The sequence below is a fragment of the Mesoplodon densirostris genome, chromosome 17, assembly GCF_025265405.1.
Source record: "Mesoplodon densirostris isolate mMesDen1 chromosome 17, mMesDen1 primary haplotype, whole genome shotgun sequence".
Lineage (NCBI taxonomy): Eukaryota > Metazoa > Chordata > Mammalia > Artiodactyla > Ziphiidae > Mesoplodon > Mesoplodon densirostris.
The window spans coordinates 6,196,013-6,221,865 of record NC_082677.1 but is presented as its reverse complement, the minus strand read 5'-3'; the positions used below and the strand labels follow the sequence as shown (position 1 = coordinate 6,221,865).

At 43.9% G+C, this 25,853-nt stretch overlaps 1 protein-coding gene across 3 annotated transcripts in view; it reads right to left on the bottom strand.

Annotated features, from left to right (window-relative positions):
• The window catches only part of MTUS2 (microtubule associated scaffold protein 2), a 323,316-nt gene that overhangs the window by 259,880 nt on the left and 37,583 nt on the right, over positions 1–25,853 (bottom strand). Inside the window, exon 3 of one of the 3 annotated variants that reach the window (XM_060080136.1) lies at positions 23,776–23,973. The exons of 1 other annotated variant lie outside the window; for it this stretch is intronic. In XM_060080136.1, coding sequence (XP_059936119.1) covers positions 23,776–23,973 — 198 coding nt within the window. The remainder of the gene's footprint in view (positions 1–23,775; positions 23,974–25,853) is intronic. One more of the 3 variants, XM_060080134.1, reaches the window with a different exon arrangement.

Here is a 25,853-nt window from a genome sequence, read left to right as displayed (position 1 = left end):
TTTTCTTTTACTATAGTTAGGACTTCCAGTACTCTCTTGAATAGAAATGGCAATTCTGAGCATCCTTGTCTTGTTCCTGATCATAGAGAAAAGGCTTTTAACTTTTCGTCATTGTGATGTTAGCTGTGGGCTTTTCGTATATGGCCTTTATTATGTTTAGGTACCTTACTTCTATACCTAATTTGATGAGATTTTTTTTTATCACAAATGGATGTTGAATTTTGCAAAGTGCTTTTTCTGCATCTATTGAAATCAGTGTATGATTTTTATCCTTCGTTCAGTTAATGTGATGTATCACGCTTACGGATTTGGGCACACTGAACCAACCTTGCATCCCAGTGATGGATCCCACTTAATAATGGTGTATGATCATTTTAACATGCTCTTGAATTCCACTTGCTAGTACTTTGTTGAGAATGTTTGCAATCTAGGTTCAACAGCAATATTGGCCTGAAATTTTCTTTCCTTGCAATGGCCATCTGTAAAGCCACACTATGCAGCAGGAAGGATGGAATTATTAATCCCATTTTACCATGTGGGGAAACTAAAGCACAGGTGATTTCACAACTTGAGTGACTTGGTTGGGGTTCACACCCACACTGTCCAGCTCTAAGTTCCCATTCTTTCTGTAAGACTAAAGGCAGCCTGCACTGCTGCCAGGATGGGGAAACTCAGCTTAATATCCCGACTCTCTTACAGAATTTGTGTGGCAGCCACAATATCCCTTGTCGACCTGCATGGAGCAATTAGCGCACAAAGCTCATCTTCTAGTGGGGACAACCTTGCTGAACGTCCCCGGCAATGACTTAAGTTCAAAATGCAGACCACCTTCCCATCCTGAGCCTCTCTTTGCCCTCATCCCTGTAGCTACAACCCCACCTCCTGCTCTCTCAGTCTGGATCGAGGCTATCGCTCCAAAGCTCTGACAAATCCCTGTGGTTCAGTCCCCACCCCCCTTTTTGGTGCTGAGCCCTTCTTTCTTAGGGCTGGGGAGGCACAAAGGCTGAACAGGATCCTTGGAGGGCACAGGACACTGACCTCCACTGTCTGATTACACTGTGGCTCCCCTGGGACTGGAACCACAGACACTGTTTCCCAAGAATCAGCAGACAGAGTGAATAGAAGTCCTTCCAAAAGGGGAAGTGCCCAATACACTTCTCTCCCTGTAAAGCTATTTTTAGTTCCTTCAAGTGTCTCTGAATCCAAACAAACCAAGGAACTGCCTGAGTTCGCAGTTTCAACGTGTTCCAACTTCGACAAAATACATTATGTCATGTGGAAAGAGAGCCAGCCAGCCTAACTGCATCACAGGCCCACAGCGAGCGCTCAGAAATAGGGTCCTCATCAACGCTGGTGGTGTCCAGAGATGATTTCTGAGGACTGGTGACCCTCTCAGCAGTATACGGAAGAAAAGCAGGGATTGGGTTTGTGCTGGGCAGATCAAGCACATGAAGAAAGAGTGGAAACAGTGATCAGTGCAGGACAGCTTCCAAACTGAAAATAAAAATGTTGCACAATAACATTAGAGAGAAATCTGGACTTTGGAGTAAATAACGCATCACGTATCTACACCAGCATCTTCAGCCAGCCTCAGCCTGCATTTCAGAACAAACCTCTTGCCAGAACTTTCAAAGAATCCGATTATAGAAAGAGAAAAATACTAATGAAGGGTGAAGTGGGGAAAAAACGTCACCCAGCCCCGAACAGCTGTTTATGAACTATTTTCATCTAAATGCTGCATGCGTAGGAAAATGAAAGAGCTAAATCCCAAAGTGGGTCACAGAAGTGCAAAGAATAAATCAATCATGACCCAAATACATGACTGATTCTATCTCTGAGGCCAGTGGGTGACGTAGAAGGTGAGGGCAACAGCCAAGCCCCTTAATGGCTGAGCCAGGGGGTAAGGGAGACAGCGTTCTGTGTGGACTCCATCTACAGGGGTGACGGGAAGTTACCTCCGGAGAGTTATTCTTCGCTACATAATTGTTTTTATTATGCTCAAGGATATGGAACGATACATTCTGACGGACTTCCCCAGTATTCATTCATTCAGGACAAACTGAGTTGTGGGATTGGCACGTGGAGAAACGTGGGTCCTGCCTGCACGGAGCTGTCAGAGCAGAGGAGATTCAGAAAGCAAATGGGGTGTGATGCAGTGTGCGTGCAGGGAATGCCGAGCCAGGCGCCTTCTCCAGGGAAACAGAGCCAGCAGAATATGAACACGCGTATGTATGTGTGAGTGTGGGAATAAATATATTTTCATACACACACACACACACACACAGAGTTATTTCAAGACACTGCCTTACACAATGATGGGGGCTGGCGAGTCCAAAATCCATACCGCAAGCCTGTGGGGAAGAAACGCCCAGGCAGGAGTCAATGTTGCAGTCTTGGGGCAGAATTTTGTCTTCTTCAGGGAAGCCTCTGTTTTGCACTTAAGGCCTTTGCAATGATTGGATGAGGCCCACCCAGATTATATAGGGGATAATCAATCTCCTTTACTTAGAGTGGACTGATTACAGATGTCAACCACGTCTACCAAACGCCCCTACAGCAATGCCAGGATTGGTGTCTGACGGAAAATGGGAGACTACAGCCCAGCCACGCTGACACATAAAACTGACTGTCACAGAGCGGAGGTCCGGGGAGACCCTCACTCACACTTGGGCCCGGAGTGGGGTGGGGAGACGGGGAATCAAGTCTCCTGGAGGAAACGCTAATAAAGACTGAAAGCTTGGAAAGCAAGTAAAGAAGGGCTGTGGGAGAAGCCAAACCACTGTGGGGGGCAGGCAGGCAGGAAGCTGGTGAGCACAGGAATGGGCTCCCGGGAGCCCAGGTGGAGGCCCCAGAGCCAGAATCTGTGGCAGAGAAGTGAAGATGCTGAAGCCAGGCATCACAGTGCTTCCTATGCATCACCTCCTAATCCTCATAGGTACCCTGTGACACAGGGCCCGCTAACCACAGTTTGCTGATGAGAAGCTGGTGCACAGCAAGGCCAGCTAGCTTCCCAAGGCCCCACTGCTCCTAGGCACACAGGCAGGATCCCAACCCACACCTTCTCACCAGAGAAGGGGTCTGCAGGTTGTGGGATGAGCTGGGGTCAAGGGCACACATGGAGAAGTTACTTTAGCTTTGGACAGAAATAGGAAAGAAAGAACTCAAGGTGAGCATGGAGAGGCAGGTGGGTAAGCAGGAACTCCAGAGAACCGGGGAGGTTTGGAGCAGCCACGGTGGGAAACAGGGCAGGAGGGGAAAGGGTGGGAAGGATGGAGCAGACGGGCACAGAGAGCAAAGGTGGCAGCTGTCGGCGTGGAACTGAGGTTCGCTGGAGTCACAGAGACAAGGAGCTGAGATGACCGGGTACCGGATGCCTCAGCCACGCAAGCCCCCAGGAAAGAGTAGAGTTTAGGCAAACAACAAGTCCAGGTGCCAGGACTCCCCACCGACCTGACTGGGGGCATTTGGAGAAAGCAACGGAGCGTCAGAGTAATTCACGTGCTTAACCACAGTCCTCCTTGGTCTGTCCCGGAGACAGTCAGTCAAATACGGTGAAGGCTGTAGTCCAAGTAGAACACACAGCTCTGGCTTTAGAAGGAAAAAGAATCCCCTTTCTTCCATAGGTAACCTTTGGCCAATCCAGTTGAATCACTTCAATTTTGAACGTTTCCTACTGACTCCATCTTTGTGGATCACAGGCATTAGAGCGAGAATGCTTCAAACAAAAAGCTTTCTCGTTTAGGTCTGTTGTGATGCTCTGTGCAGGAAGTACAATGAGTAATTTAACTTCTATCTTTTTCTTTTTTCTTTTTTTTTTTTTCCTAAGCTTAACCAAAGGAAGTCCTCTGGATTGGGGAAAAAAATCATTAAAGAAAACGTTTGCCACTGTGAGGTGTTATTTTGTTGAGTGATTTCAGAACATCTCGGATGTACAAAGCTCAGCCCTCACAGTGTGAATCCGGCACCAGATACCCACTGGTGTCCCCTGGTCTCCTGGAACACACTTGGACAAAAAAGGCAGAACGCAGGAGCTGACGCATGAAACGCTGTCCTTGTGGAAACGGCATGGCGTGTGACAATCCAGGTGTTTGTATTTTTCGTTGGAGTAGGTAGAAATGAAAACATTCAGACTGAACATTTCTTCTATCATTTTAAGCGATTATAAAATTAATGTTAGATGTGCTCCTGTTGACGGCAGTCATATGTTGTTTGGCAACCCCAAGTGTCTCTCGGGTTGAACTGCGAACCACTGGGGCAGCTACTCATTTTTAAACTCATGAAGCTGCTCAAGAAGCTGAATGTGGTGCCTACCACACCCGGACCTCACGATGATGCAGGATATTTACACGTAAGACGTTCCCACAGTTGAATGTAACACCAGATGCCCCACTGGACCTCCAAGCTTTCCCGAAGTCATCAAAATGACATCCTGGCCCACTTGATCCAGTTTTCTATTTCCTTCGTGGCTACTATATCACTGGCTCTCACCAAATTCTTTTAAATTTATTTTTAAATTGTGGTCAAATATACATAACATAAAACTTATTACCATCTTAATCTTCTTCAGGTCTACAGTTCTGTGGCATCAGTACGTTCACCTGGTGCAACCATCACCACAATTCATCTCCAGAACTTTTCTCGTCTTGCAAAAATGAAACTCTACACCCATTAAACACGGACTCTACACTCCCCCTCCCCCAGTCCCTGGCAAACAACATTCTATTTTTACTCTGATTTTTGAGTATTCTAGGTAGTCATATATATGGAATCATACAATATTTGTCCTGTCTTGTCCGGCGTATTTCATTTAGTATAATGTCCTCAAGGTTTTCCCATGTTGTAGCATATGCCAGAATTCCTTTTTAAGGCTGAGTAATATTCCATTATATGTATATACCACACTTTGCTTATCCATTCATCCATCAATGGACATTTGGGTTGCTTCCACCTTTTGACTATTGTGAATAATGAATGGTGCTATGAACATGAGTACACAAATATCTCTTCAAGACCATGCTTTCAATTCTGTGGGGTATATACCCAGAAATGGACTGATGAATCATATGGTAATTCTGTTTTTAATTTCTTTTGCGGAACAGCCATACTGTTTTCCATAATGACTGCACCATTTTACATTCCTAAGAGCAATGCACAGGGATTCCAGTTTCTACACATCCCCACCAACACTTATATTATTTTTAATAGTAACCATCAGTAAATGTTGTTAATAAGAAACATAATCATTAAATCTAAGTATGGTGAAAGGAAGCTAAAGAGATACTTACCAGAGAAGTTAAATCAATGAATAGTGATTGTAAGCTTGAATAAAATGTTCCAAGAACTGATAAGAGAATATTAATATAAAATGATAGGCTTTAAAAAAAATGAGCCATCCAAAGATCAAGGATAAAGAAGAGGAAATACGTATGTTAGAAATTATAGTAATTTTTATCTTTACCAGTTTTAAAGTTATTTCCAATTTTTAAACCTTTACTTAGCACCTAAAATAGAGCAGGCACAGAACTAGGCACTGGGAACATTGCAGACCCAGCAATGGAAAAGCTGATGGTCTAGCTGGAGGACAATCAGGTACTGGCCACAAAAGCTACATTTTTTTAATTCCTTTGCTATATGGTACGTCCCTCTGACAGAGCTTAAAGGGACTCAAGGAAAGAAACAGTGATATGAGTGGAGATAGGAATTTGTTTAAAGTCACATTGTTTAGTTTCTTTTCTCTGTTTCTGATCGTTGGGCAGATGTAAAGTTCAACTCCTGTAAGAGCCTCTACAGGTAATTAAACAGCTCTTGTTTTCAGCGTGGTTCTTTACCAATCTATCCATGTCCCTTCCTCAGCTAGACAGAGATTAACATGAGTGCAAGTACGAGAAGCCACTCTAGACAACACTGCAAAAACACGACTTTCTGTCTCTATTAACAGATGCCACTGAGGAGGGAAAGAAAAGCAACCTAGATCCTCCCAAAGGAGCTGTGAATACGGGTGGGGAAAAGCTATGCCTTGCATGAAATAGTAGGAAAACATATTCTCCTTTTTAGTCATCAGCAAAAAGTGAGTGTGGCTGGTAGAGAAGGAAATGTAGCCCAGGCAGGGTCAGGACCCACAGGGGTGAGGGCTAATCTAACAGTCCCCTTACTCATCACTCCTTCTGGAGAAATGTGCCCCCGCTCACTTCCACCAACACAAAGCCTTCTGTCCTTCAAGACCTACTGCATCTCAGCCCCTCCCTCTCCCTCCAGTGAGCCTCATCTGCTCACCTAGGATGACTGATCCACACTCAGGGGCAGGGGCTCAACCCAGGGGCAACAGTAGAGCACAAATTTCTGCCCAGCACTGGGTTACATAATAAGTAGTCCTATTCATACTACATTTTATAGCCTTTAGCCTATTGTGAGCCTCAATTACATGCTCTCATTCTCACAATACAGTGGGGAATGAGGTTTGGAGAAGTGAAAGGGTGAGTGGGGCCTTGAACTACGATCTTCTCCATGAATTTCTGTGCTCTTTCCACACCCTTGCCTTAGCCTAAACACACCTTATACAGAACTTCACTTTAATACAGTAGTTCTTTCCCCATATTTATCTATATGATATTGCCTGTCCAAAATCAATATATATATAATTCCTTATATAAAATTAGTTTTATAGAGAGAAGTCATTTTTTAAAAAAAGAATAACATAAATATAAGCCCCTTAATGCCCAGACCCTCATCTTCAGCACATATTTCTCCCTTGCTCCTCCAGCGCCTGGCACAGGACAAAAGCAATGGGCTCTTAATGAATATTTCTGGAGTTTTTTCACTACTATATATAATACAGATCACCAACAAGGACCTACTGTATAGCACAGGGCACTTTACTCAGTATCCTGTAATAACCCATAATGGAAAAGAATGTAAAAAAAAGAATATCTATCTATCTATATATATATACATATATATGTATAACTGAATCACTTTGCTGTACACCTGAAACTAACACAACATTGTAAGTCAACAATATTTCAATAAAAATTTTTTAAATATTTCTGGAATTTTTTGAATATGAGCATGATCAGAGATACACGCCTGACAACATCTGTCCAACTTATACTGACACCGTTTTCTTAAGGATGAGTGAGAGTTATTCCTTATAGCTGTCTCATAAAACATCTACATGGTTACGTCTTGAGAAGTAATAAGGAATTACGGGGAATTTTACCATCACTGAAATAACACTCCCTCGAGAAAGAGAGAAAGGTGGGAAATTTCAAACGTTCTCACACGGTTAGGGAAGTGATCAATCTGGCGTTTTGTTCCATGTATTGTCTGTCCCATAACCTGACATAATTTATAAAAGAGGCTTTTACCAAAGTCTTTTCCAAAGACAAGCAGGTTTCTGCTTTTTCTTGCTATATTAATTATTTTATACAGCCTCCTTTCATCTTTTAATTTTCGTCAGAATGTTGTAGAGATTATTTCTGCCCCACATGGATCTCATTGCCAGAAGTAACTGAATTCAGTCGTGGAGGGAATTGTAATGTACACCAGACCCCAGGGGCACCAGGCCAGCCTTAGGTGGTGAACTCCCCAGTCACTTCCTACTGAAATTTAAACTCCTTCTCTGGTCTCTGGTAACAATGGGACCATTAGCCATTTATTCCCTTTCCTTTTATTCTTCTCTTATCTTAAAAATGTGATATATTTCCATCTTCTTTTTTCTTCTCTCTTTTTCTTTTCTTCTCACTTCGCTCCCCATGCTTAGAAAATATAAGTGAATAAACATATTCAAAAGTCTCCAATAATTCTAATTATTAACGTTAATGTAGAAAGAAATCTAGGCATTTATCTTTGTTTTTTCATTGAGATATAATTGACATGTAACATTGTACAAGTTTTAGGTGTACAGCATAATAATTTGATATATGTATACACTGTGAAATGATCATCACAATAAATGTAGTTAAGATCCATCAAAGGTCTCACAGAGTTTTGTTTTGTTTTTTTACTTTAATTTTTTTATTGAAGTGTAGTTGGTTTACAATGTTGTGTTAGTTTCTGGTGTACAGCAAAGTGATTCAGTTATTATATATATATATGTAGTAACTGAATATATATATATAGTAACTGAATATATATATATATATATATATATATATATATATATATATATACACACACGCACACACACACACACATTCTTTTTCAGATTCTTTTCCGTTATAGGTTATCATAAGATATTGAGTATATTCCCTGTGCTATTCAGTAGGTCCCTGTTGTTTATCTATTTTATATATAGAATACTGTGTGTATACAGAATAGTGTGTGTAATAGTGTGTGAATCCCAAACTCCTAGAGATATTTTTTTCTTGTGATGAGAACCTGTAAGGTCAACTCTCTCAGCAACTTTAAAACACAGTATTGTTAACGATACTATACAGAGACAGCATAACTCGTATGTCCTTCAATCGTAACAGAGGAAAAATACATGGGAAACGGAAGGGGTCTTTCCTTACAGTTTCCGAATGAAAACGTAAGAAGGAACAAACTTGTGCCCTCGGGGCCCTGGACCCCCTGAGAACCTTCTGCTCAGGAGTCTTGGGACCAAAGACACAGGATCCACAGAAGGCATGTTAAAAACCATGGTCCCATCCCTCACTTGAAAGGGAGGACACTGGAGGCCCACAGGGATGTGTGACTTGTCCAAGGTGACAGCCCAGGGCAGCTCTAGATCCGTGTCCTCTGAACTCCCAGCTACCCTTCACTGCCCCACCCCCCCGCCTCTCCTGGCGTCTGGGAAGGAGTGCAGGGTCCTGCCAGTCTCTGTGCTCAGCACACAACACTCGCACCTCCACCCTCCCTGTCTCTGGGGATCGTCACACAGAACCACAATCAGTACCGACCCACGGCTAACGGGCTCCGTGTACTGCAGGCAGCTGGGCTAGGCTTCCTGCAGTTCCTCAGCAAAGGGAACGTCACGGGAAACTGCTAGATTCCAGTTGCTGCCAATTTGCATCGTAGGAGCTCAGGGATGGAATCGAGCTACACGTGGAACAAGCATCCATTTCTCCAATAAACCCTGGAGTGACACTCAGTGCCTCTCAACCTGGTGTGCATCATGGGATGAGGCGTCGGATTGATGCTCCAGCCCCGGGTTCATCACTAACTCACCCTGGGGTGGTGATAAGTCACCTCGACTTTCCTTACATCATCTCCTTTTTTGTAGAATGGTCATGATCACTTGGATAATACCTGAGGTGTCAGTGTGGAATTGTAGGCTTCTGTGATGGTAAAGCAAGGCTTCTGGCAGAAACAGACAGCTAAGGATACAGGAAGAAGGAAGCTGGTGCAAGCATGAAGATGCCCAAGGCATAGAAAGGACCAGCCGGAGGGAACTGACACTTCCTGGACAAGTAATCAGTCACCAGCCAGTGAGCACATATATTCCTCAACTGAAATAAAAACTAGGAAGAACTGGACTCTTTCTTGTGTTCTTTCAGAGCCACTGTTGGACACAAACTAATAACACCTGCTTGAAACAACACCTGCTCCTTGACCTCCGGCTTAATTAGCATATCTGTTCAGTGAACCCACTGTGACAGGTCCATCCAGGCTCATTTGCTTTCATTAGCAAACCTCACGGGTGGCAACAGAAGTCTCCTGTGTAGGCACCGACTTTAGAGGCAAACCTTGAGGTTAACGGCACCCGAGATGTGTTGGCATTTTTCATTTTCTATTCAAAGGGGTCAGAGTAAATGGGTGTTGGCAGTTAACAGCTGAGGCTGTCTGCCTGTCATCTCCCTGCCACACACAGTTTCTAACAAAGAGTGCTAGGGAAAAGATTCGAGCCTTGGATTTCTGTGACAGGGGCCATGGTAGGAGATGCTGGGGTGGCCGTTTCCCATCACATTTATTTGTGGCAAGGGCAAGAGGTGGAGGTGGGGAGACTTCATTGTGACTTTTGGCAAAGCTGTAGTAAGGTCGTATGCATACACACATACGTCCAAACCACACACACACACACACACACACACACACACACACGTCACACGTACAGGAAGGCAGGAGAATCCCTGCATAGCTGCTGTCACAATGTAGGAGCCAACCCTAAAGGCTGACGAGAGGGTGTGGCAGAGGGACCAGCAGAGGTGCAAGAGAGCAGGGCAACCCTCCCGCGGCTCTGAGAGCTGCAGGTGGCCCTCCGCTGCCACACCAGTGGCAACAATGGTGGCCCTTGCCTGCTCAGGCCAGGGCAGCGTGTGCTCAACCCAAGTCCCTCCCGGGGCAGCAGGCAGGGAGATGCAAAATCTGTGGGTCCAGCATCCACGTCTCTGCTGGAGAAATCCATGACCCATGTTAAAGAAAACCTAAGAAAAACGGTTGTGAAGCATCTCATTCTTTGCCCTCAGGAACCCCAATACACAGAAAAAGGACAAAGCACTCCACACAGATGTAGAAAACTAACTTACAGTTACCAGGGTGGAAGCGGGGAGGGATTAATTGGGAGACTGGGATTGACGTATACACAGTACTATATATAAAATAGATAACTAATAAGGACCTACTACATAGCACAGGGAACTCTACTCAATACTCTGTAATGACCTATATGGGGAAAGAATCTATACATATGTATATGCATAGCTGATTCACTTTGCTGTGCACCTGAAACTAATACAACATTGTAAATCAACTATACTCTGATAAAAATTTTTAAAAAAAAGAACAAAGCACTCAAATTACAGAAAACATCATGGGCACAGTGAAGAAGTGCTCTCATGTGGAAAAGAAAATGGAGTGAGGGAATTTTCTGGAACTTATGGGAAGTAGTAACCCTCCTTACCAAGACTGTGACAAAACTCTTCCCTTGGGGTCAACTTGAAATTAGCACGTAAATGGAACCACAGACTAAGGCCTGTTATATGAAAGTGACATAGCAGCATCTTAGCTGTACTGGGAGAAGGTTCTCACCAGTTCCTTAGGGAGGAAGAACTAGACCTTTAGGTCAGAACCTACCACTTACAATCTAAATGGACTGCATATATTTAGGGTAAAAATAATACATAGTAAGTGCATCTAATTCTATCACACGGGTTTAATTATTCTCACGTACCCCTAGCATCTTCACGAAGTCCTGACCTGCTTGACAAGCAGATCTCTGAACTGAACCCCATGCAGACCCCGCGTAGCGACACTGGGGTCAGCCAGCCAGGCGTGGAGGTGGGCTTGCGGGAGGTGGGCTCACGCTTACCTACGCCCGAGTGTGTGCTCAGTTGTTCGCGTTATTCACAGCTATCTACACGTTAAAACAGTAAAGACAGGGCTTCCCTGGTGGCACAGTGGTTGAGAGTCGGCCTGCCGATGCAGGGGAGACGGGTTCGTGGCCCGGTCCGGGAAGATCCCATGTGCCGCGGAGTGGCTGGGCCTGTGAGCCATGGCCGCTGAGCCTGCGCGTCCGGAGCCTGTGCTCCGCAACGGGAGAGGCCACGGCGGGGAGAGGCCCGCATAACGCAAAAAAAAAAAAAGAAAACCAGGAAGAGGCTGATGGAGCCCTCATGACTCCTTATTCTCTTCTTGGTTACTTCCCACCACAGATACGTCACCACCTGCACCTCATTCCCCTCACTTCCCTTCCCTGCCCTCCCCCTGCAGCTTTCCTTTGATTTCATGTATTTCTCTCTCCCCCAACCCCACTTTTTCCTTTTAGTTTGGATACTGTCCAACTCTGCCTAGATAGAATGGGCTTAAGTTGTTATATTTACACCCCATGAAGGTATCTTAAACAAAACGTTCAATTACATGTACTCTGCTTTTCTTATATATGAAGAAAATGGCTCTGAGTGCCGTCACTCTGGATGATTTATTCCAGCTTCTATGACCTAGGCTTATGACCAATGGTATGAACTTATAAAGCAGCCAGTGAGGGAGAGAGGTAGCACCTATGGGTTTAGAAGGTTCTCCCCAGCCCTAAGCCCTGTAACAAGACATTAAAGGGATCAATATGGGATCTTCATTAGTTCGATGTCACCAACCCAGGAGTCCAAAGCTTTAGTCTTCAAGGATTCATGTGGGATGTCTTCACGCAGAGGAAAAAATACCCACCACTATGCACCTTACAGATGTTATGGTCAGTATTATTATATCTTTCAGAAATTCCAAACTGATAATAAATCTGGAATTGTGTTATCCAATAGGGTAGCCCCTGGACACATACGGCTACTCAGATTTAAAGTCATTAAAATTAAATAAAATTTAGAAGTTAGTTCCTCAGTTACACGAGCCCCGTCTCAATGGCTCAGTAGCCCCATGTGACCAGTGGTTACTTTTCCAGGAGCACAGATACGAAGCACATCATCATCCCAGAATGTTCTACTAGACAGTGATGCTCTAGAGACACACGGGACCCTATGACAAACCAGCAAGTAGGAAATGCCTTTCTCGGCAGTGGTAATTAGGACTTTGTATTTTAGAAGAGGATTTTACCCTTTCGTCCACAGTAGTGAATTCTGTCTCCAGTTCTTGAGCCAACTAGACATACTTGCCACAAAAACCAGTGATTTCCAATTGTGCTCCATGGATTTCTTAGGGGTTGGTACAGTGGGATGCAACAGGCAAGGGGAAAGGTAGAGCGGACTCGGGGCTCCCTCCTCCCTCTTCAACCAGCACCTCTGCCTCGATGGAGCTGTATCTAAATATCAGCTGATTCAAAGCTCCCGAGAAACATTATTCACTCTGAGATTTGAACTGCTCTAACTTACAGTACGACGGGGACAAGAGCAGAGAGAGCGGGACCCTCACATCACCGGGGACAGTCCTAAAATGGAGCCGACCGTCTCCCATACAAAGTCATGTTCTCCAACCTCAAGCTGGCCTTCATGCAGCTCTCTAGTTCTCTGTCACCTCTTATGACTCATTGTTTTGCTCTAGGTAACCACCACGTGCCTTTCTACTCTATGAAATCCCAACTCCATCATGTGTGCTCTTTACAAAAGCCCTACTTTTTAATTACCTAGGACAAATGAGGCTCCTAATGTGAGCTCTCTCAGCCTCTTTTCCTTCTCTCCAGCGTATCTCTACATTCACCCTTCATCCCTTCCTGACTGGTGCCCTTTCCACTTGTATCTGACATCACTCCTACGTGCTCCGGGAACGGGTCCATCTATTACCCGCACTTGCTTTCATCTTATCTTCGTCTTCATCTCTCCTTCACTACTGGATACCTCCTCTCGGATCAGAAGCATTCTTACGCGTGCTAAAAAAAAAACGCGAACCAAACACAAACACAAAACAACTTTCCCTGCTCCTCTGCTAAGCTACCACCCTTTCCCTTTCCTCCATCAAATTCTTAACATTAATCTATGTTCTCTACCTTCACCTTCCTTACCCTCTTGTAACCTGATTTCTGCCTTCATGCATTTTGTTCAAACTATCTTCAAGGTGACCACTGACTTCCTAATCGTTAAGTCAGCAGACCCATCTTGCTCAGTATGGAAAGTTCGCCTCCACAGCACAGATGGCGTTGACCACCCACCTCCTCTCCACGAATCTCTCTCCTCCCTGGGCTTTCCAGAGGTTCCCCGCACCCCTCGCTGACCACGCCTTCTCTAGTTGTGTCTGCCCTGCTCCCCACCTAGACGGACACGTCCTGCAGAACCTGTCCTCATCCCTCTTCCCATCCCGTCCTACATGCACTCCCCCAGTGATGTCAGTCAGGGCTCCACCTATTTTCCATGGCTGCTCTTCCTTCGCTGCAGTCCAGCATTTCTGTACAGCTGCCGGATGTATTCATATGAATGCTTTTCTGGGACTCAACAGACCAGAGCCCCACACACCCACTCCTCCTCCTGCACCCCCAGTTCTGTGAGTGGCCCCCTCACCCTTCCTGTCACCCCACCCTCTCAGGCGCTCTCGCCCTCTCGGTCCTGACACTTTTCCATCTGGTCCTTTCTTTCCGTGCCCACTGCTGACACCTACTTCAGGCTCCCACCAACCCGCGCCTCCCAGTTGCTGCCTGTTATGGGAGCCAAAGAACCCTCTGACATCACCATTAATTGATTTTCTTTCTCATCAAAAGCAAAAGGAATTATTGATCTGTGCTGCCCCATCTGCTGCCTTAAGGAAGACCCTGCAAGGATCTCTATGAACCTTCCCAGATGATAGACTGTGCGTATTACAGCAATACAAGAAAGCATGTACTGTTGGTCAAGTTCCCGGGAGAAGTCAATATGAGTCTGGAAGTCATGCACCTCCCTGTCTCTGTTCTGATGCTGGACCAATAATCCAAGATGCCCAGCATTAGGCAAAGGGCCGGAGCAAGAAGGTGACTTCTAAGAACCTCATACCTCTGTATTTTAGAGGAAAAAATCAGGGCAGTAAAACCTTTGAGCTGTTCTCTGTCTGTTAGTGTCCATCTCATATGACAGGAGAAGAATAACAAAATAAGGTCAGGCCAAGACGGGAAGAATCCCTAATTTTGGCAGAACTAAGACCTCTCATTCTCTGTCTCTCTTCTCCAAACTAATTAACTTACATGACCATATTAATGTTTCTCAAATACAATTCTGATTATTCACCACTTAAGAACCATAAATGATTCCATACATTTATAGAATTCAGCCACAAGATCCCAGCTCTGAGAGCCAAAAGCGGTCAATTCATTTAATTCGATACCTTCCAACTTTTATAATAAAAATCTGAGTCCACTGAGGTTAACTGGCCTTCCCAAAGATTATTCTATTACCATAAATGCTGATTTTATTACATATTATGCATGCAAGTGTGGCATATTTCTTCTCTCAGTTCATAGTTCAAAGTACCCTTTCTTCATAAAATATCTTGAATGTGCTAAAACATGCAAGAATACGGCACTATTAACCTTTTGAAGGGCTATGTGATTTCTAACAGTTTTGTTCACATATCTGATTCAAAATGGATAAACTAGGTGTTACTTAAGCAATAAAGAAAATATTTTCACTTACAGGCAACACCGAATAACACCCAGAAGAACTCATTCTGATGTGAGTGTATGAAGGAAGCAAAGAAAGGAAAAAAAGAAAGAATTGAATGTGTGGGAATCACTGGGAAAATTAACAGCAAGATTCAGTGAAAATGATTCTGTTTTTTTCCTTACAAAGAATACTTTAAATTACCTAATTACAGATACCAGGGAAATAGGTATTTAAATCCACCAGTGGCATGTGTTTGACTTCCTCATTTCCAGAGAAAATCAGGAGCTTATTTTGGTTTTTGTTCTCACTATTCTCTTTTCCCCACCCACCCAAATCAGGCTGAGATATCCGACAGAGTAAAACCCTAGTACAATGGAAATTAGACTCTAGCAAAATGAGAAGCTGTGTGAAACCCTTTTCACACTGCAAAATCAAATGTTCCCGTTTTTTCCTGCAGACATTAGAGGCACAGAAATAAAAATCAGATCCAACTCTCAGTTTCTATCTTGAGCAGAGGTTTTAAAAGCCATCAGCTTAGATTAATGTGCTATGTGTTAGTCACCTTGCATAAATACATTTCATTTAAAGGGAGCCCAACTGAATGTATTCTCTTAAATGATAACATGCTAAAGGCATGGCAGAGCCCTTTTAGATAAAGAGATAAAAACATGACTTGCCCTGCCTATGTTTTATAAATATCCAAACAACCACAAGCTTAGAGACCAAAAGTAAGAGACGCCCACGAAAATCAAGAGATTAACTTCTAGAACTGCCACCTTACGGTTTCATGAATGATACATGTTTTAGTTTAACGCTCAGAAAGGCATTCACCGTACATGAGAGAGTTGATGATAACAACGGTGAAATGGAGTGAACGTGGACTCCCTGACCTAGACATTATCAATACCAGTTTCCTCACCCCGCACCAGACATGGTTAACCCACCACGGCATTTTATCATCTGAGCTTTTAAATCCCTCCCAAGAGAAAACTTTCTGCATGTGGGAAATGGGTGGAAACAGCCACTGGAACATTATTATCATTATTGTGCATACATGAATTCCATTTAATGTTCTCATCAATCCTACAGCGGCTTTTGACATTATTTATTAGTAGTAATATTATTATTATTTTACAATGAGAAAGTAGAGGCACAGAGAGAGTAAGTGACTTGCCCAAAGTCACAGAACTAGCTAGTGGCAGAGGCAGAATGGAAACCCAGCAGTGCACCTCCGGAGACCACATTCTTCACCACTATATGCTATACTGACTCTTTTTTTTTAAGGATGTCACTTAATTTTATTTATTTATATTTTTTAACATCTTTATTGGAGTATAATTGCTTTACAATGGTGTGTTAGTTTCAGCTTTATAATAAAGTGAATCAGCTATACATATACATATATCCCCATATCCCCTCCCTCTTGCGTCTCCCTCCCACCCTCCCTATCCCACCCCTCTAGGTTCGGTGCTGATCTCCCCGTGCTATGCTTGGAATGTAAAAAAAAAAAAAGATTCTGAAGAACCTAGGGGCAGGACAAGAATATACCGACTCTTAAGAAAGGAAAACCAATACAGAGAGAAGATGGGATTGTAACCTTCTTCCACGGAAGGTTAAATGAAAATGGAAATTTTCAAACATACAAAAAAAAAAAAAAAAAACCCCAAACCAGGAAGTAAATAATGCAATGAACCCTCAGAGTTCCATCATCCAGCTTCAAGGATTATCAAACTTTTGCCTAACTTTCCTTATCTATACTGCCCCCCCTCCAGTTTTGTTTTGTTCTTTTCTTTGCTGGATTATTTTACAGCAAATCCAGAACATCTGTCATTACCTAGAAGCAGAGTGGAATAATTAGATCTGAAGATATAACGCAGTAGGGCTGAGACAGCCCAAGGGGACTTGAGGGGCGTGGGGTCAGGACGGGCAGGTGCTCCGCCCTTCGGGTTCCTCCTCCCCTCACCCCTCCCCAACGCTGTGCCATCTTCAGCCACAGCCCCCTCACAGCTCCCTGCAGGATGCACTTGGATACCCCACCTCCCCACCAGACACTAACTTCACAGGGTGTCCTGGCCCCAGCACTGAGTTCCATGCTCACCACGTAACAGATGTTGCAAGACTGCAGGATTGGGGAAGGGCAAGTGGACAACCCGATCTTCACAAAACAACACAAGCCCCCCAAATGAGGCAGTTCAATTAGACATTACGTTTACTACATATAAAACTATTATCACCCTAATTTCAGGTTATCTTACTTTCAACCATTTAACGGTCAGTTTTCTTCTAAACAAAACAAAACACATTTACGCTCTAATCTCATCTCTGGGTAGTCGTGATCGGTGTCCGAGTGTTTTGAAAAGGAATGTACAAGGACATCAATAGGCTCAATCTCAAATAGGCGATAGCTTCTCTGAAATTTAACCTCACAGGTCCCGTTCAGCTCCTTTTTCCATGAATAAAAAAGGACTCCCTCTTCGCCAATGGAACATGAGACAGGTTGATGGCTGTTTCAGTAGGAGTTATTAATAATGCTTCTTGTCGACTCTCATTTATTTATTTTTATTTATTTATTTTTGGCTGCGTCAGGTCTTCGTTGCTGCACGCGGGGGCTACTCTTCGCTTCAGTGCGCGGGCTTCTAGTTGCTGTGGCTTCTCTTGTTGCGGAGCACCGGCTCTAGGCCCGCAGGCTTCAGTAGTTGTGGCTTGCAGGCTCTAGAGTGCAGGCTCGGTAGTTGTGGCACACGGGCTTCGTTGCTCCCCAGAAGGTGGGATCCTCATGGACCAGGGCCGGAACCCGTGTCTCCTGCATTGGCAGGTGGATTCCTAACCACTGCACCACCAGGGAAGCCCTCTTATCTTATTTAGAATGCATGTCAGTTACAGAAAATCAAACATGTTATGTATGTAGAAGAGTTCTATAGCGTTCATAAGCATAAACACTGAAATGAACACTGCAAAAAGCTTTCATATTCACCTTTACTTTCACTGACTAACTTCCAAAATGGTTAGTGATTTCCACTTCAGATCATTATCTCCAGAACTCAAATTTTATTCAATAATTAAAAGACCACCTACCTATTTATTTTAAGTATGAAAATAAGAACTAAAGCTCTAGAATTTAATGAGAATATCCAGTCTCTCTAAATTGAGATGTCTAATTGGAAACTAATTGGAAACTTTGAAATTCTCTCATGAACAGCTTCAACAGTTGGGTTTTAGCCTAATTCTTTTAAAATAGCTAATTACATGCAAGGAGATATATAAGATCTTGGACATCTGTGAGACTAGTAGGTCAGTCCACATAACGATTTAGCGCTGAATATAATTATACTACAAATAACCTATTATCTTTTCCATGCTTTGAGTTGTATAAATTATCTATGGGTACACCACAGTCAATGCAAGCAACATTTTAGAGATAATTGAGATAATTTAGAAAAGTGTGAGAACCACAGTGATGGAACTTCAACCATCAAGACCTGTGAAAGTCCTAATAGACTGAAAATGTATTCCTGGTACAAAATACTTCTGAAAGTTGCCCAACTTCCTCTCTCAAAAGTCTCTCTTGGGCTTCCCTGGTGGCGCAGTGGTTGAGAGTCTGCCTGCCAATGCAGGGGACACGGGTTCGTGCCCCGGTCCGGGAAGATCCCACATGCCACGGAGTGGCTGGGCCCGTGAGCCATGGCCGCTGAGCCTGCGCGTCCGGAGCCTGTGCTCCACAACGGGAGAGGCCACAGCTGTGAGAGGCCAGCGTACCGCAAAAAAAAAAAAAAAAAAAAAAGTCTCTCTTGTTCTATACCCTCACATAAGAGAAAATCTTTCCACTGGGAGAGAACTTCTCTTGAAATTCTACTAGTGGAAAGCCCACGCTAGGTAGTGTGAGGTATGCTAAAATTATTAAGAGACATACCCTGTATCCTCAAAGAGCTGAGAATCCACAGGGGAGACAGGACATAAAAACAAAAAACTACACCAAGATGGTAAGTGATAAGCCACAAAAGTGATACAAGCAAGGGGCAGTGGGAGTTCCTAGGAGAAAGGACCACTTCAGGTTCACAGATGAAGGAAGGCTTCTTAGAGGAAATGGTATTTGAATCGCACTGAAAATGACTGAATCCACCGAGAGATCTGTGGGAGGGGAGAGCATTCTAGAAATGAATAGTTTAAACCAAGACCCAAAGGCAGGAAAGCACAAAGCCCTCAGAGAAAAATGTGAACAGCTCTCGTTGTGTGGTTGAGGGTATATGTCAGGGGACTGGGTGAGGGAAAGGTGAGAAGGGGGCTAAGCAATTCACGGAGGACCTGTAACTTCTGGAAAGCAGTGGAAGTGAGTACAGGCACACATGGAGCATTCACAAGAGGCTCAAAAGAAAACTGTCTAGGACCATGTGCCTTGTGGATTAGAGAGTGAGGATGTACTGGGAATAGTTTAGATGACAGAGATTTAAACAAAGATGATGAGGAGAAGAGGATAGAGTAAATGTAAGAAAGAACTGATCAGATTTGATCTCTGAATACAAAGGAAGGCAAAAAAGAAAAATAAAATGGTGAGTGGTAATGGCTGATTTTAAAATTTCCAACCTCAGTAGACAGGAGATCATAGATGTCATTACATCATAGAGCAACTTTGAGAGGCGGCGTCAGTTTGGAAAAGATAACGGAAGATTCATTTTGGGGGAAACGTTTAGTTTGAGGTGACTTGAGTCACCCAGCTGGAGATATGTGACAGGTCATTTGAAATGTAGATGAGAAGTTCTGGAGGGAAGTTGGGGCTGGAGATATGGATTTGGTACCATGTCTGAAGTGCTAAGAGCTGCAACTGTGGACAAGAGGACCGAGGGGAAGATGGCAGCATTGGGATAGATGCATTCTGAGGACAGACCCTGGGGAGCTCAAACACTGGACTTCAGCACCAAGGAGGCAGACCCCACCATGATGAACCAGCAGGCTTAGCTTCTGGAGGTATTCTGGATGTACCAACAGCTCCTCCCAAAGGATCTCCTAGAAAGAGCCCACCTCTACCTCCCCAAATACTGCCCAGCTGACAATCCCCTCTGAGAAACTCCCTGATCACCCTAATCAGAAATGAAGCCTCCACCCCAACTCATTTAGAAGGCTGTCGGCACATATATCCATGCATCATGATTATTTATACCAATGTCAGTCTCTCTGTCCACATCCAGCTCTATCCCTACATCTCTAAACATTCTACTACTTCCCTGCACCAGAACAAGAAACAACAGAAAACCCTTCAGATTTCTTTTTTATTTCTCCTTTCAAATTCTTTGTCTCATGATTTCTGGTCTCAGCTCACCGCACAAAGAAAACATGAGAATATCGCAGAGAGAAAAAGAGGAGGAGAAACTGGAAAGGACAGCTGCAAAGGCCACCTTCTTCATGTTATTTTCTGATAGATATTTTCTGCTTCTTGAGCGCCAGTAGGTTAGGTGTTATTCAGAGTCCACAATGAGAGATCATCCTCCACATAAATTATTCTATCCTTGTGTGATATGATCTATTTTCACTAATGATTAATTCATGAAACCCTAAGTCTTCCTATTTCCCTTCCCACACACACACACCCCCAAAGGTTTTAACTTTAAATTATACCTCCTTACCCACCAGAAAAATCAAGTCTATAAACCTAACTGCTGGTAAATTTGACAACTAGGTATACTTTGGGCTATAGTTTGTTACCAGCACTAAATTACACTGTAATTGTTTTTCTCCAAATTTCTATTGCCTGAAGCATATTGGAGAATTTTTAAAACGATGAGCTACATGTTGGGTCAGACCTGCTCAAATACTGTGATTTTAAGCTTAAATTTAAGTTTTAAGGTAGAGAATTACTGTTTTTCCTGTTCACTTTCAATCTTAAAAAAGCTGTGGGTCACGACCTAATGTCATTTGAAGTTTTATTTGAGGTTCGAAATGGGCCAACCTCATGATCTCCACGTGATGACCCTGTACAGGAGTGAAGGGAGGGTGATCTCCTGCGGCACGGTGAGGGTAAAGGTTGTGTGTTAATCCAGAGAAACTGAGCTGCTATAGCAAGAAATTACAGGGAGGCAGCCTGAACCCACAAGGAGCACGGCCTCACCGTGCGAGCTGCTCACCAAACAGCTGGCTTCTTCACATGATGGAAGGGTCCCCATCACCTGAAGCGAGTACACACACCTGAGAAGGGGTGGTGCAGGGACAGGTGAGTTGGGCCTGAGGGGCCTCTCAAGGCAACTCAACTCTAAGATTTGCTTCACTAATAGAAAGAAATGACTTCACGTCATGGGTGTGTCTTTACCATACATGGCAGCTTTGAGAACTAAACTGAGGAAGAGAATACCATCCCAGGATGGGAGCATGTCATTCTGATCTCAGTTTGCTCAGCTATAAAATGCAGGGGTGGACAGGATGCTAAAATACCCTCAGGTTCTAAGGACCTACAGACGATTCCTTTCCCTGTGTCGGCCCCATCTGACAAAGCCTCGTGGAGAAGGTCAGAAAACACAGCAGGGCACTCGCCTTGGGAAGCCCTTGCCCAGCGGGGTTGAATGAATCGTGCAGAGCCTGAGCCTGGGGTGGAGGGCAGACTCCAAATGGAACAGCCGAGACCCGCACTCAGGGGGCTCCAAGGCCCCCCTCTACAGTCAGCATCACTTGCCCATCAGGACCCAGGAAAGCAACACAGAAAAGTCGCAGCTAAGCCAAGGTAGCCCACAAAACACTAGTAGGTTCATACTGAATCACTTAAAAGTGTCCCCCATACAGCATTCACAGTCACATGGATGCTGTCAGACTGTTTATAGGCACGTGAGTATCTAAAATCATCAGTCACACATTTGCAAATAGTTCCTCATTGTAATCATGTTTCAGATTTTGAGACATCTACTTACTGTGGTGCAAACCCTTTTTATAGTAATATTCCTAAAATGAACCCTAAGTAGTGTCTAAAGAAAGACAAGACAAGGAACAAAAAAAGGAACCAACTCTGATATCATGTTAGCTGTTTCCATGAGCTAAACTGGCAACATTTGCTCCTAGGATTTGTCTAAGGACTTTTAGCTCTTCCAAGAGCTTCATATTTTACTTAATCTTTGTCATCAAAGCATCATTTCTTTGCTAAAGAACAGGAACAGAAGTTTTCTTGACCTTAACTCTGATAACAAGCATAAGCATCATGGTTAACGACACTAAGACATCAATTCAAATACGGGCGAAGTTTTTCTGTGATTTACTGGTGAAGGACAGATTATATATACAGTTAGGCGGCAAATAATTACAGACCGATTCTAACATATTGCATTTTAGAAACAGAAAACAATTCTGAATAGAGTAAATATTTCTTTTACTATAAAATCTTTAAACCAGGAGTTATTTTCTCTGGCACATAACAGCTCTTATCTCCGGTTGCTCAGGGAGTCCCTAGCTAGTATGCTTTGAAGCACAGGTGAGAAGAAATGCCCTAAGCACACCTGGAATTATTCCATCCACACCTGTCAGCTCTCCTTTTGAAAAAGTGGCTGCCATGGGGACATGCTTCAGGTCACCTTGAGGTTAATTTTTTTTAAGAAATCAAAATCTTAACTCCTTCCTTGGAAAGATACATACCACATGAGATTTTTTATCATTCATGCTCCATCTAAAACAGAAACATGCCACTGAGAATTTCACTCCTAAAAATGATGACAAATCGTCACTCCTCTATCTCAAAACCTTCAGACTGTTAACACACACACACATATCGAAAAATAAGAGTTACGCATTTGCAAATTTGAGACTGGCACTGTGCCATGACGCCATCCCTAATTCCAGTGGGGTTTCTAAAATGATTCCCATATGAAAGTAGGTCTGAGACACAGCACCTGCAGGAAATCAAGTGAACCAAGAACCTCTCAGAAATGCTTACAAACACGTCGAGATGCGTTACTTTTAGGAATAACCAGGTAGACTAAAATTTAGAGCTACAGAGGTACAAATGTTCCACCCATGAGCTCTATAAAGCCGAGAAAGGATAGGGAAAAAAACAAGCTTGGAGAGGGGAAATTGAAAAAAATAATACAAAATCAATCTTATTCTCAATCTCTCTTCCCCTTCCCCCTCCCCGTCTTTCACTTTGTCTCTATCTCTTATTCCAACTTGATTCAACTACTATAATCCCTTCAAAACAGCTTTCCACATGAAAACCGCTTAGATTTCCCTGGCAAATTCTTACTACCCAACATCTGAGGTGTCATGGCTTCAGATCCAGTAACAATGACTTTGAAGTCGATGAGGCCGAGATGGGGTTTGGCCCTCAAAGGCTCAGCCAAATGGGGCAGCCTTGGGTCTTCTTTAGGGACAGCAGCTGATGTGACCTGCTTGGACGCTATTAATTCATACTTTAAAATGCAGCTTACAACACCAGTGTCAGGTAGCAGGCCTGGAGTGACACCATCTCAGCTAACAGGGACCTTCCTGGGCACAGACCAGAAGAAGCTCCGCTGGGCTTCCCTATTTTTAACATCATTTAATTAACTTATAGAAATCAAGTGCTCCACCAATATGAAGGCACAACGGGTAATCACAGGTGACTAAAATGATTTTCCCACTAATATTTCATGTCTTTTTCTGGCACATTAACTCCCCATAACTTAGAAAATGGTAGTGCCAAACAGGCTTTTATTTTTCTTCAGCAGATTATTTTTAAAGTCCCAACAACGGTAGATTAAGGTAGTCAACCCAAATTCTTAGCTAAACGCAAAGAAAATGCAACCCTGTTGTACCCACACGCCGATTCGCCCTCTGCTGGTCCTGCCTGTCTGGGATGCAAGCCTGCCCACCCGTCCACCCCACTTACGGTTGGCCAGCCGGCTGGGCTCGGGCTGGGCGCTGTCCGCTGACGGGGTGCTGGACACTGAGGACACACTGGAGCTCCGGACGAAGCCGAAGGCCGCCAGCTTGGCTGCCGGGAGGCGCGAGTAGCCAGGAGGACGAAGTCCAGATTTGGGTAGGTTGGATTTTGCAGCATTTGAACCGGAAGGTTTCTTTAAATCTGCTAAAATGAACCCAAACCAGAAAAAAAATCTCAGTTGATAGCAAGATAGAGAAGACACAGATTGTGAATATTAACCCAGCTCCAGCATAAACAGACCACAATTACTCTGGCACGGTCTGATTCAACACATTCACAAAGGCATCTTTATGAGAAAGGGCCCTCACTGCGGGCTGGTGCTGAGAGGAGGAGAGACGGCAGGCAGACGAGACCAGAACAGACAACTCACCCTATTATACGGCCCTAAAGAAAGGCATAAAGTGCTTAGGGGGCTGAATGGAATGAGGACACATGCTGTTGCAGGTCACCCTAGAATTGTGAAGCTGAGATACACCTTGCTTCTGCCCTACGATGGGTGAAGAACCCTTGTGGCCAAACACTCATCAGCAATTATAAGCTGTATGTAATAAGTCATAGAAACACACACAAAGAATCATTTAGTGGTGGTAGGAACGAGGTGAAAGAGCACAAACTGTGTAGCTGGCTGAAATCTAGTCTCTACCAATTACTACTGTGTGATCTCAGGCACTTGACCTAACACTAAGAACCACAGTTTCCTCCCGTGGAAGGAACAGGGTTGATAAAACTGGCCTGGAAGTGTTAGTGTAAGTACTACTGCTTGTAACACACAACTTGTTAGGTGCTTAAACTGAGGCTAGGTTTCATTCTCTCCTTTTTCCATTATCTGTTTTTATGTTAGTCTAAACTTCAAAATTAGTTCCCAGGTATGTGCAAAGCCAGCTAATTTGAAATAATAAAACATTATTATAAATGCATGATCTCAGCACTCCTGTGTCTGAGCCGGGCTCCATGCACAGCTACTGTGACGATCGTCCCAACCCTATGAGAATTCTCTCAATACCAGATAGAACCAGAACATTATGAGCACGCAAATGCTCATTTTTTTATAAATTCATTTATTTTATTTATTTATTTTTGGCTGTGTTGGGTCTTCACTGCTGCACGTGGGCTTTCTCTAGTTGCGGCGAGCGGGGGCTACTTTCCGTTGCAGTGAGCGGGCTTCTCACTGCGGTGGCTTCTCTTGTTGCGGAGCACCGGCTCTAGGCACACGGGCTTCATTAGTTGTGGTGCATGGGCTCCATAGTTGTGGCTCGCAGGCTGTACAGTGCAGGCTCAGTAGTTGTGGCGCACGGGCTTAGTTGCTCTGTGGCATGTGGAATCTTCATGGACCAGGGCTCGAACCCATGTCCCCTGCATTGGCAGGTGGATTCTTAACCACTGTGCCACCAGGGAAGCCCACAAATGCTCTCTAATATGACATTTAAAAGGAAAAAGGGCCAAGCGTCCTGCTATTCTGTATAATTGTCCTAGTCAAGCCATTTAACAACTTTCACTCTAGCCATATTTACTGTGAGTGCTTGTTCTTACACTACAGTCAGGCAACTCTTCATTATCTACTGAAAGCTCCACCAGGTTGCAGATTAAAATTTAAATGGGCTATTTGTAAAAAAATATTCAAGGTCTAAAAAATCAATGAAGAGTCTACATATTAGAAAGCATCTATGTGTGGAAATACATCAAGAACCAACAGATGCCAGGCTGGGCCTGCAGTGCCCTTTCCTCTAGCAGCAGCTCCCCTGAGAGTGAGACCATGGTCACTCATATGTCCAGGTGATGGCGGAATCTGTACAACTGTGGTTTCCTGACTTCTAGGTCAGGACTAGGAAGGGGAGGAATCAGGAGAGTGCAAAGGGAAGAGGGGACAAGGAGCTGGTGCTGCAAATATTCCCAACTCAGGTCTGTTCTAACTCTTGGAAAAATATGTTCAACTAGGACAAAGAAGAAATAATCATTGTTTAACGTGTAATATTGGCTCCCTTTGTATCAGAAAGTAAATGTCATGTCAATGCCTTAGAATTATT